Genomic DNA, 13,333 nt, shown 5'->3' with positions numbered 1-13,333 from the left:
TTCTTTTAATTAATTTAATTGTGTGGTTGAAGCCTGCATTAACATCTTCATTCACTAGGTGGCAGATTTTCCTAACCAGCACATAGCTTTGCAGTCAATACAGTTTGAAGCTGGGGAGGGAGTTTGAGGGTAGAGTGAAATGACTGCACGTCCACCTGCTGTGGGGCAGCCCCTCTCATCAGGGGAATAGAGTGGACAGACCTCCTCCCTTTGGAGATTATAGAGGGTGCACCATGGCAGGGGCTGTGCCTAGGGGTGCCAGTGGCTGTAGTTTCACTTAGACAGGGTGGGCACAATGTGCCCCGCTAGGACAGTTCTGTAACTTTGCTTGAAGGGTTCGGTGTATCAAACTAAAGGCTATTCCAGCTTGTGCAAATCCAGATAGAGCTGCTAATTCACCACCACCACCACTACTACTACCATTACATTTTGATACTGCCTTTCTGGAACTAACCGGTGGTTTAAAAAAATATATCAGAAAACAAAAAACATAAAAACGACACAGCAAAAAATAAAAAAAAATATATTAAAAAATTTAAAAAACCACTTTTAAAAGCATAACAATTTAAAAAGTCAAATTAAAAAGATGTGTCTTGACCCGCTTCCTCAGTACAGAGTGGAAGATTTCACTTGAAAATTGTTATAAAGTGCTATAAATCCCCAAAGCAATCTAAATAGACTGCACCAATGAGCATAAAGAGAACATTAAGAAAGAAAAATTCCTCCTGAGCTTTTTATTATTAAAATTGAGCTATTTTTACATATTTAAAATATTTTATATCCAAATTACACAGTATATATATATATATTTAAAAAATCCTAAATATATGCACAAGCGTTGGAAACCAGATTTCTCTCTATTTTTGTGTAAGTGCCTGAGTTCAGATGTAACATTAAATTATAGTTTAGCATTATGAGAATGAGCATAAGCAAGCTGTAGACTTTCCTTCTCAGTCCTTCTACGCTGTGTATGAGTCATTTAGAAGCTTTCACTTCTGATTTCCTGTCATGTTTTCCAAACTGCAGTTAATCTTAACTATGCTTTGTTGAAACAACCCAACTTCTAAGAAGCTAGCTTGTTTCTGCAAACCATGTTTAAGATTAACCATAACATAGGGGTCATACAATTTAGGGTTCTATTCATGGTTAAGCTAAAATGGAAACTTCTGGCCTACTCCTTATGGTTACACTGGAGAAGAGAAGAGGAGAGGAGGGGGTGTCTTGAGTGTGAGGCTTGTACTCATAATACTAAACCAGTGTTTAGTGTTACATCCAAACTAGATCTCTCTCTCCCGCTCTCTGCCGGGGTGTGTGTATATACTATGTGTGTACATGTGTATACACCCCCACCACTATTCAAATACATCAAGGACAATAGAATACCTGAGACTTCAATAAGTTTGCTTTCCACATATTTTTGAATCTTAACAGTTATATAGAATAAACGGATTTGATTTCATGTACAGAGCACTTCTTTGGCTAGCAATATTTCAGAGGAAGATTTATCAGATCCTCATAAGAGGAAGTCAAGACCGATCTTCAGGTTCTTCTTCCAAACGAATGTCTGTGGTTGTTTGAGATGTCAAAAAGGACTCCCAGGTAGCAAGGCACTGAAAACAAAACGGAGAAAGTTTAAAGTTTTTCAAACTTATAAAGAAGTCTCAATGTGCATGTCATAAATTGGGCAATGGAGTGATTTTTTTTTTTTTAGGATTCATTGATTTTTCTAATAAAAGCAAAGAAGTATGTCTGTTTGACAGCCTCAGAGATGATGTGGTGTGCTACATACAGAGTTATATTGGCAAGTTGCTGTCTTACCTTGTGTTTAGAAAATCCAGTTCTATATGGCTGCTTATTGTAGCTACTTTTCAACTGAAAAGCCCGTGTTGGTTATTATCATGATGAGTGATGTTGCCTCACTGCTTTAAAGGGTCAGTGGCCATCAGGACGGAAGCAGATTAGGAAAAGGTATTTAAAAGTCATCCTGACTTCTCTTGCAAAAGCACAGGCACTGTGCTTTTGCACATCAGTGGTATCTGCAAGCAAAGACTCTGGGGGGGGGGGTACAGAACCCCTGGCTTTGCCACAGGCTTTGAGGCCTACATGTGAGTCAGAGGAAGCTCTGCTGTCTTAGGCCATAGCTAGATGGGGCTTTATCCTTGGGTGATCCCAGGGATTGTCCCTGTGCGTCCACACGATGCACAGGGGATCCCGGGATCAGGGAGGGATGAGCCCGAGACCATAGAACGTGCGGCTGGGTGCCGCGGGTTGACCTGACTCTGTGCAATTCCTCGCGAGGAGCCAGGAGCAGTGCACGGAGCGCAGCGCTCCTCAGGAGCCCATCGAGGGTAGGATGGGGGGGGGGAGCAGGATAAGCAATTTAAATTTAAAAAATTACTAACCTTTAGCGCACGAGCGTTCGTGGGATGCTGCCCCTTTAAGTTAAAAAAATGGCATGCACGACGCCTCTCCTGAGGTAGGGTGACCATATGAAAAGGAGGACAGGGCTCCTGTATCTTTAACGGTAATGTAGAAAAGGGAATTTCAGCAGGTGTCAATTGAAGAGGATGAAATTCCCTCTTCATCACAACAGTTAAAGCTGCAGAAGCCCTGCCCTCTTTTGTATCTGGTCACTCTACTATAGCTAGTGTAGCTTTAACTGTTGTGATGAAGAGGGAATTTCACCCTCTTCAATTGACACCTGCTGAAATTCCCTTTTCTACATTACCCTTAAAGATACAGGAGCCCTGTCCTCCTTTTCATATGGTCACCCTACCTGAGGTCGTCACGCATCACATGTAAACAGAGGAGGGATTTCGTGTTAAACACATCCCGAGATCTTCCCTCCTCCATTGCGGGTAACAGGTAGGTCTAGCTAAGGCCTTAGACTATAAGGTTCATAGTTTCCTACTTATTAATATTCCTTCATGAACTTCCACAGAGCCAAGGTTAGAAGAAATGACTCTAATGTATAAGCTTCCTCTCTGGGGAAAGTAGGAAGAGACTTTTAGTCATACACTTACAGAAAGTGGTGTAAAAACAGACCCTAACTGTGGACCATTTCACATATGATGTTTTAAGAGCACATTGGAAAGATAAAGGCCCTGTTGAGATGTCATGCTAAGCCATGGTTAGGTGAGTACATCTAAACCGTGGTTATGTAGCCACCATGGTTAGGAATGGTTCACACAACATGCTAAGCCATAATGTTTAGCTCAAAATGCTTTAACCACTGTGGCTTAGCATATTGTCTGAACAGGCTCACAGTGTGAATGCCTTGGATGTGGTTGCAAACACACTCATGTATTATCATACTGGTACACAGATTATGGTGCTCCTATGTGGCTCCCTCTCAAGTGTGTATTTTTTTTATTTCATTCTATTTCTTTTAAAACATTCATTTTTTTGTTGTTGTTTATTCGTTCAGTCGTTTCCGACTCTTCGTGACTTCATGGACCAGCCCATGCCAGAGCTTTCTGTCGGCTTTCGCCACCCCCAGCTTCCCCAAGGTCAAGTCTGTCACCTCCAGAATATCATCCATCCATCTTGCCCTTGGTCGGCCCCTCTTCCTTTTGCCTTCCACTTTCCCTAGCATCAGCATCTTCTCCAGGGTATCCTGTCTTCTCATTACGTGGCCAAAGTACTTCAGTTTTGCCTTTAGTATCATTCCCTCAAGTGAGCAGTCTGGCTTTATTTCCTGGAGTATGGACTGGTTTGATCTTCTTGCAGTCCAAGGCACTCTCAGAATTTTCCTCCAACACCACAGTTCAAAAGCATCTACCTTCCTTCGCTCAGCCTTCCTTATGGTCCAGCTCTCGCAGCCATAGGTTACTACGGGGAATACCATTGCTTTAACTATGCGGACTTTTGTTGTCAGTGTGGTGTCTCTGCTCTTAACTATTTTATCAAGATTTGTCTCCACCTGATTTCCAAAAAGTTCCAGGCAGCTTACAGCAAGTCAATAGCATAACTATTAAAAGTATCTTTCCAATTTCAGACACAACATAAAGCACAAAAACAGCAGCAGAAAACCATAACGCAACGGCAATCAAAATAAAGTATTCAAAAAAACAGAGGCCGATTAAAACAGTAAATTAAAAATTACACACTAAACGCCATCCAAAAGAGGGAGGTCTTCATTTGCTTCTGGGAAGTCATTAATGAAGGGGTGAGCCAGTCCCCCTTGGGAGTTCCAGAGTCTGGGCTCAGCTGCTGAGGAACCCAGATTGGCTGATGTGTAATGTGTGAAATTGACCTCAAAGAGAGAAAGCTCTGAGTTTTGTCAATTCTTCCATGCCAAGATGAATAACCTTGTGCCTTCAGGCAGTGAAACTGTGCATACTAAACTACTCCAAGAGAGAAAGGAACAAAGCCATTTCCCCCAGTTATATTCAGTTCAGTTTATTTCCTCTTCCAGTTTACTTCCTCCACAAAGGTGGCAAAAACAGAAAGCAGCAAATGTTTAAATACGGATGCGATCCTATACCCATTTACCTGGGAATAGTCCCAATTGAACTCAATGGGGCTTGTTTTTGAGTAGACACGTATATGACTGAGCTGCAAAAATAGATGCAATAAGCCCTGTGTGCCTTGGGGTCACTAGAGATCTTTTCCTGTCCTGATGCAATGCAACAGCAATGGAGATTATGCAAAGGGATAAATTGAGTGCTGGTTCAAGGCAGCAGCATGAATTTTTAGGGTCTTCCTGAATACATCCAACGCCAAACCGTACATACATTTATTCAGAAGCAAGTCCCACTGAATTAAATGGGATTTATCCGGCAATAAAATTGCCTCGATGTAGTAGCCGAGCAATGCTGCTGGATGTTTGCTGGACACTCAGCACAAGAACTATGCACAGGCAAATGATAATGGTGATAATAAATACGTAAGTAACTGTCCTACTGCTTTTCATCATTTTCCTTAACAACAACAACGTTCTTAACATTTCCTGGATTGTGCCCAACAGTTTTAGAAAATTCTCCGTGCCTGTGATTTTCAGATAGCCTGAAGAGTAACACTCATTGTGGGCACAGCCCTGTAATTCCCACTCGGGGAGATGTGCCCTGTGAGAAAGACATGCTCTCTTTAAGGTTTACCCAGAAGTAAGTCACATTAAGTTCAATAGGAAGTATGCTTAGGATTCAAACCTTGCAGTCCAATCCTATGCATATTTACTTGGAAGTAAGTCTTACCGAGTTCACTGGCACTTACTTTTTTTAACAGGTGACCCTAGGGCCACAGCTAGACCTAAGGTTTATCCTGGGATCATCCAGGGTTCGCCCCTGCCTGAGCACTGGATCCCCTGTGTGTCACCTAGATGAACAGGTTTGACCCCTGAACGATCCAGGGATAAACCTTAGGTCTAGCTATGGCCTAGGACTCCAGCCAGCACTGTGATCCTATCCACATCTCCTTAGTGTTCAATAGGAGGTACTCCCAAGTGAGTATGTATAGCAGGAGTGGACAACTTGGGAGGTTCAAGGGGGCATTTTTGCCACCCACCAAGACTGGATTCACCCCTCTTTGTGGGTGCCCAAACTGGGAAATGAAATATAAACAAAAATAAAAACAAAATGGCAGCCATAACTGCTACAGAGCTAATTTTTACCCCTTTGGTACCCTGTATCAGCTCAGGATGCCATTTTGGTTGCATTTTTTTTTAAAGCAACATTTTGGGAGTTTCCCCAAATTGTGGGGTGATGGGGACCACATTGGGGATGCATGCAGCCCACTCCTGGTGTATAGGATTGCAATCTCAGATTGTTAGCATAAGTGACTCCATTTTAAAAAGGAAACTATGAAACAGCCATTATGCAGCAAGCGAAGCGTCACGTACCCGCGGGTGTCTCCTTGTGTCTGTCTTATCTGACATAAACAAGAGCCTCGGCTCCAGCACAAAAGTTAGTTTACAGTGGAGCAAAGGGGTTGTTTAGTGAAGATTAGAAAGACCGTTATGCTCCAGTGTTACGTTCTGCTTGGTTCATGCTGTTACTAGGCACTGCCCCTTGCAGGCTTCAAATGCTGTACTGAATTCCTTGCTTCTCTGTCTGACTGCTCGCCTTGAAGAGACTAGACCTTGATTATAATCAATAAAGCGCTTTTGAACCCTCTGTTGCTGAAGTGCGGAGTCGTGCTTAGGGGCTAATTGGATCCCATCCCTAGGGCGAAGAACTGGTCTAACAAGATTGCACACTTGCTTGGGCATAAGCCCCTTTGAACTGATTGGGACTTACTTCTGAGTAGACATGTATAGGATTGTGCCGTTAGTTGCACTCCTGAAAGTTGTGGATCCAAAGGCACACGCTAGGGCCACTCAATGCACAGAGGTTGCTCCTTACACTCTGTCTTTTCCCTTTTATGTCTAATCTCGCATCCTTGTTTACCTGTGCTTCCATTATCCCTTGTGACTATCTTTAGACTGTACTTTCAAACCTATTCTTTCTAGAGCTTAATGTACATAGATGGTATTACTGCTGGTGATGTCAGGGTGTTCGTGGTATAGCTTATGGGCAAAATAATATGTGATAATGATCTTAAATACCTGAAGTAGATGGGGTGCTTTCTACTCCAGATTGTCTAACAAGGATACAAAGCGCATGTGTGTGTGTGTGAGTGTGTGTGTGTCCCAGTTTGATGATTGTCTCCAACACCTCTTAGCCCTAAAGAGAGACCATGGACTGGGAAGTTCTAAGCTTGCCACAACTGCAGTGAAGGCTGCAGTGCTCTCACACACCATAAGCCAAGGGAATGCTTTATTGATCTCAGCTCAACACAGCACATCCAATATTCACTTCACTGGATCAGAAATGACTTCCCATTCTTAAATACTTCATGGTCGTTGCGAACGCTCCAGACAGAATTATGCCGTAATTAACATAGTTGCTAATGAACTGAACACACAGCTGTCTGCAATATTGAAACACTTTCCAGGTTCCCCCCGCCCCTCTCCTAAAACTGATGGTGTAATTTGTATGTTGTAACTTGCAATCACATTTGGATATGATGTGCAATTTCAGGCACGCTCCCGCCATTTCATTTCTGGGTAGTTCTCTTTTCGCCGTGACCCGTAACAGTTTTACGAGTAATAAGAGTCTAAACTACAAATTCAATCCAAATTAAATTTCCTCTTAACATCTTACTCACTGTGGTTATTTTGCATTAATGATCCTTTATGTGGAATCAACCCTCTTCCTTTTCATGCTAAGGGACTGGAAGAAAATAATTTCAGAGCAGCTGAAATGCACGCCTTGAAAGCAATGTCACTTCTGCAGCTGATGTTCTGGAGAAGAAAGGCCCAGAGCCCGAGGCACAGAGACCTACTTTTGTATTGGTGTGGTTAATTATATATCTCGTCAGCTGGAGCAGCGCTCAGATCTCAGACAACAAAATAAGCGACAGAAGCATCGGAATTTGGGAACACACGTTTGGTAACATAAATGAGGATAAGCTTTAAAACTGAAAAACTTACATAAGTAAAAGAGGTTTTAAATCATCGCTTCGAAAAGCTACGCTGTACTGTTGCTTCAAAGATGAGCCACTGCGATTTTAATTTTAAAATCTCTTGTTTTGTCAGCGATAAATGAGCCATTTTAACATTGTCGTTCTAAACAACGCCACTTTGTATTTCGCTCATGTCTACATACCATGCTCTTTTTGGGACTGAGGCCACGGCTAGACCAAGCGATACCCCGGTGATCGCCCTGGGATCATCCCTGTGCGTCCACATGACGCACAGGGCATCCTGGGGGCAAGGAGGGATCACCCCTCCCTTGGCCTATGATATCGCCCTACCCTTTTTTCCCGTGGTCTCGGGATGATCCCGAGACCGCGGAACGTGTGGCTGGGTGTCCCGTCTCCTCATGAGTAACCACGAGGAGCCGGGAACCGGACATGGAGCTCCTCAGGAGCTCTGTGCCCATCGGGAGTGGGGTGGGTGTGGGGCGAGGTGGGTTTTTTTTTTTTAAAAAAAATAATCTTACCTTTCATTCGAGCGCTCCTTTCCCTTAAAAAAAAATCCAAAATGGCAGCCGCGATGTCGCACGCCACGTGAAGACGAGGGCAATGATCTCACAATCATAAAATTGCGAGATCGCCGCCCTCCAACTGTTGGATCCTGGAATGGATCCTGGTTATGTTTTCCATTGATTTGTTAATTGCTGAGGATCTGGAGGAACAGAAGACTCAGCAGAAACTTAAAGGTCAACTCTACACCTGGACATTGAGTGTCATAATTGAATAATTGTCTAACTGATTGTCTTCAATTAAGGGTTGCAAGGAGTTGCATCATTGTACAGGTTGTCTATAAAAGTAAATGTATTTTCAAGTTCCTGTATAACTTCCATGTCCCTCATGTGAGCTGTATTGACTGACCGTTTGTAAGTATTTGTATCTGTACTGCCATAACTAAATTATATATTTATTTGCCAGTAAAAAAGGTTTATTTTAACCTACATAAATCTCTGTCTTAATTCACGTCTTTGCTGACTTGGCTGAGAACCGCTGTAATCTCTGCTCGTCTCTGTAGGGCCCAGACAGAGACTTAACACAAAAGGTTATGTGCCAGAAACCCAGTCTGTGCCATAACTAAACAGCTTCAAAAGCCATAACTCAACACCAACCCCCTCGTCTAGCCATGGCCTAACTGATCTTATGCGGTGCATCTGACGAGTGAAATTGCTCTACGTATAGCTGGGACCACCAACTTCTGCTGATCACCAACCTCGTCCCCAAATGGCCACCAGGGACAATAGGTGTACCAGACCTGGTTATTCAGTTTGCATTGCAGTCTTCCAGTTACGGCAGTGCTGGATCGATAGCTCAGCAGTACAGACCATACTTTATGCATGCAAAGGGCCCCATGTCTGCATGCCTCTTCTCTGCTATCCATAAGTATATTCTTTACGGTGAAATATTAACGGTAAGATGGTTCAAGTTGTTGAGGAGGAGCCTTAGCTTACTGGTACAGCACCTGCTTTGCATAAAGAAGGTCCCAGGTTTCATCCTCAACATCTTCAGGTAAGGCAGGAATACCTCCAGCCTGAAACCGTGGAGAGCCACTGCCAATCAGTGTTAACAGTATTGGGATAGATGGACCAAGGGTCTGACTCAGTATGAGGCAGGTTCCAGTGTTTCTATGGAAGTCAGCAGGAACTGACAGGATGGCACTGTAGGAAGACATTATGGAATCCCAGGGAAATCTTTCCTCCCTACATTTAGAGTACAGGAATAATTTTATAGGAGTAGCAGTAAAACCTACAATTCACTGTTATTATACGTCTGAAATGTTAGCATAGGGCAATCATAGTGCAATCCAGGGAGCAGATGAAAGAAGCCAGCAGGCAAGTGAAGGGGAAGGAAAGAGGCACGGGTGAATAGCTTTCTTAGGCAGGCCCAGATGAAAGAGATGTAACAACGCTTTTCATGTAAACCTTAAGGATAGGTGATGCTCCGCCCCTCCTGCCCTGTGCTTCAGACACCTTGTTCTAATTCTGAACTCTTCTTTTCAATGTTGGGCCTTAAATTGCCTTTTTTTAAAAACGAACAAACAAATAAATAACATGTATTTCGATTATGGACCATTGGGGCCACACGGTGGCTCTCCTTTGCCTGCATATACATACTGACATTCACCCTCAACTTAAAGCAATTTACTTTGGATTTTGCTCAGATGAGGGATCTTATAACTCTTGCACACAATCAGGTTTTTTGTGCAATAAATGCTACTTCTGTTATCCATTTGTTGTGAGCGAGTCCTCCACACGCCTCCACTCCGGGCTATACTTAGGAGGCAAGCATATCAAATTTCCAAGTGCTCAAACTACTATTCCTCACTTTCCTCACATGGTGTGCCCATTGCTACTGCATTTCTTGTATGAAATGTGGTCACGCCAGGGCTTTGAGCACCAAGTGGATATCTCCTGTGATGCAACGCTTCCCAACCCATGCCCAGCGTAGAGCTTATGCGTAGAGCTGAATGAGGGAGGCCTTGGGCACGGCTAGACGACGGGATATCCCGGGGATCGCCCCGGGATCATCCCTGTGAGTCCACATGACGCACAGAGGATACCAGGAGCAGGGAGGGATGATCCCTCCTTTTCCCTGGGATATTGGCACAAGCCTTTAATCCTGGTTTTTCCTGTGGTCTGGGAAGTGTTTTTTTAAGCACTTATTTTTGCGATTGGGCGCTCCTGCGCTCATTTTCAATAAAAAAACCAAAAACCAAATGGCAGGCGCAACGTCCTCTTCCTCATGTAGACTGAGGGGGAGGATCTCACGATCACCATATCGCGAGATCCTCCCCTCTCCCTCCCTCTACACCCATAGGTGTAGACATGGCCCCAGATTCTGATCTCTGCTCAGCCATGAAGACTTGCCAGGTGGGATTGGGCCATTCAGTTTCACTCAGCCTGTTTTCTCAAAGGGTCGTTGTGACAGGAAAAAATGAGTTAACCCTTTGGTGAATGGCAGGCTATGAACATAATAAACTGGATCCAATAATTAAAAATAGCAGGTCAGCCACCAGCCATAAACAATCCTTATACATAACCATGAAAATCAACAAGCAGCAGCAGAAACATCAACCTAGCCTCGTAATTAAAAGCAGTCTAAAATAAAATGGTGGTCCAACCTAAAGGAAAGTAGGCAGTGAGTTCATTGTACCTTCTTGGGATGGAGTATGGAGCCACCACTGAAAAGACCCTGTGTCTCATGCCCACCAAGCTAACTACTCCCACTAGTGGGCATACAAGCGGGGCATCTGCAGCTGATCTTAATACTTGGGCTGGTTCATATGGGTGTAGGCCAGGGTGCAGAACCCGTTTTACCTTGAGGGTCAAATTCCATTTCGGACACTCTCAAAAGTCACATTCAGGAGGCTGAAGGCAAAAGGAACAGGGCCCCCAATATTATTATTATTATTATTTATTTATTTATTTATATAGCACCATCAGTGTACATGGTGCTGTACAGAGTACTAAAATACCAGCCTATTTTAGCCGAAAGCTCTTGCTGCCATTAACTAAGCCTTAGGAGAGGAATGGGGGGGGGGGGGAGAGGGGGAGACTGCACAAAAGCGAGGAAACCGCCAAATGATCGATGGCTGGGGAAGAGGGGCTTGGCTTTCTTGGGAGACTCTGGAGGGCCAGACTGTGACATTTAAAGGCCTGGGGTTCTGCACCCCTGGTATAGGCACTCTTCTAAGATTTCAGTGTGGTTTGCAAAATATGTGCCATAATACAAAGAGCAATCATAAATCAATACAGCCATTCCTTAAAAGCAGGTCTGGGATTTACAATGCATTTGAAATGCCTGGTTAAATAATTTGTGTGGCGCCCAAAAGAATGCAGCCCAGGCGCTAGACTAGCCTCTTTAAGGAGGGTAACCCATCATGGGGGCACTGTGGCTGAAAAGGTCCTTTCCTTTGTAGTTGAAGAGCATACCTCTGTAAAAGGGGATGCCCGGCTTTGCCCAAGCGAAAAGCATTTCTGCTTGCACATGGTGGGGTGTCCAATTTTCACTGCTCTCTCCTAGCTACTGCACCCCCCCCCCATGCCCTCTGGAAAGCTGCTCTTGAGGGCTGGGAACCTGGAACAGTACTGGATATGACACAGAGGGGTACAGAAGATAAGGAACACTGGCAAACCTGGGTGACCTGCCTTACATGAACGGCAACGCTTTCCGCTACCACAAAGCCGCCTTTGGGTATAACACCTTATTTTAAGCTTATTCCCACACCCCCAAGTAGCTGTGCCTGCTGTGCAAACTCCCATGCTGGAACCCTCGTCCAACGATATCATCTCCCCATGAAATGAACAGTCTATACAGATAAGTGTTTTTAAGCTCGTCTGATTTCATCTAGCCTTAAAACTGTCAAGTCTCTCTGGACGTAGTAAGACCCCTTCCAGCAAGATGATGTGATTGCTAATGAAGCTATCCTCTGAAATGATGAATTAAACATTATAGGTATGGAGTGTTAGGGAGGACAGCATAAAACTCATCTGTTCTTCTCCTAGGAGAGGCCCTGCTGACTTGTGATACAAACACAATTGTGCCGGTTACCTGCTGTTTTGAGAACAGCATGCTCTTCTTCTGATTGCCAAGCAGGCTGCATTTGCGCGGCCACGTTTTTGTAATTCCCACTATGGGTTTCTCTTCTTTCCCTTTTTTTGAGGGCGGGGGGAGTGACAAGAACAGGCACCTGGAACACAGCCTCCGAGGGATGGTTCACAATGCATGCACAGCGCCTGACTTCTGCGCATGGGATCACATGAAACTTGGGTCACTGGCAGCTGAATGCATGACTGAAGGTGTCGAAAGGAAGCACTTCTTCACTCCGCACACAGTTGCGGAAAATGTAATAACTTTTAAACGCCTCCTAAACACATCTCTTTTTAAACAAGCCTTCCCTGGACTGAAATTTATTCTGGTTTGGTGTGATTTTAAAGTTTTAATCTGGATTTTATGGTTTTAGTTGTAAACAGCCCAGAGAACTTAGGCTGTTGGGCAGTATAAATATGTAATAAATAAATAAATAGTTGAAACTATGGAATTCGCTACCACAAGATGTAGAGCTGGCCACCAACTGCGGTGCCTCCCAAAGAGGACTATGCAAATTCAAGGAGAATAACGCCTTAGCTAGACCTACTGATCTAGCTGGATGAGATCTCCCCCTCTGTTCACACGCGGTGTGCAACGACCTCAGACGGAGTGGCGTCGCGCCCGCCATTTTGTTTTTTTTCTTAAAGGGGAAGATGCACACAAGCGTTTGCGCGCAAAAGGTAAGGGTTTGGTTTGGTTTTTTAAAAGCAAATTCCCCCCGCTCTCCCCACCCCACCCACGACGGGATGCAGTGCTCCTGAGGAGCTCTGCACCCCGTGTGTGGGTCCTGGCTCCTTGTGAGGAACCGTGAGGAACTGGGACAAACCGTGAGGCCAGGCCACACATTCCGCGGTCTTGGGCTCAACCTGGGACTACAGAAAAACGGGCTCAAAGGGTAGGGTGAGATCCCTCCCTGATCCCGGGATCCCCTGTGCATCATGTGAACGCACAGGAACGATCCCGGGGATCGCCCCGGGATTTCGCCCTGTCTAGCTAAGGCCTAAGTGGCTACTAGTTGTGATGGCTATATATTACCTCCAGTATCAGAGGCAGTAGTACGAAGGTGCTCATGTCTTGCTTGTGGACTTGCCATAGGTATTTGGGGGGCCACTGTGGGAACAGAGTGCCAGAGTAGATATGCCTTTGGCCTGTTCTATGTTCTTATGTTCCGCCTGAGGTAGCTCATTTACACAGAGCAAATCACTGTGGTGTCATGAAGCAATCTTACCTATGT

General features: G+C 44.4%; 1 protein-coding gene across 1 annotated transcript in view; it reads right to left on the bottom strand.

Moving 5' to 3' along the window:
* Positions 1 to 758: 758 nt before the first annotated feature.
* The window catches only part of SNX7 (sorting nexin 7), a 58,988-nt gene continuing 46,413 nt past the window's right edge, over positions 759 to 13,333 (bottom strand). The window contains exon 9 of the mRNA XM_063136301.1: positions 759 to 1,610. Within this exon, the coding sequence (XP_062992371.1) occupies positions 1,527 to 1,610 (84 nt within the window). The 3' untranslated portion in view covers positions 759 to 1,526. The remainder of the gene's footprint in view (positions 1,611 to 13,333) is intronic.

This window comes from Elgaria multicarinata, chromosome 1, assembly GCF_023053635.1.
Source record: "Elgaria multicarinata webbii isolate HBS135686 ecotype San Diego chromosome 1, rElgMul1.1.pri, whole genome shotgun sequence".
NCBI classification, from domain to species: domain Eukaryota; kingdom Metazoa; phylum Chordata; class Lepidosauria; order Squamata; family Anguidae; genus Elgaria; species Elgaria multicarinata.
The sequence above is the reverse complement of the archived record's forward strand: the minus strand, read 5'-3'. Positions and strand labels throughout refer to the sequence as shown.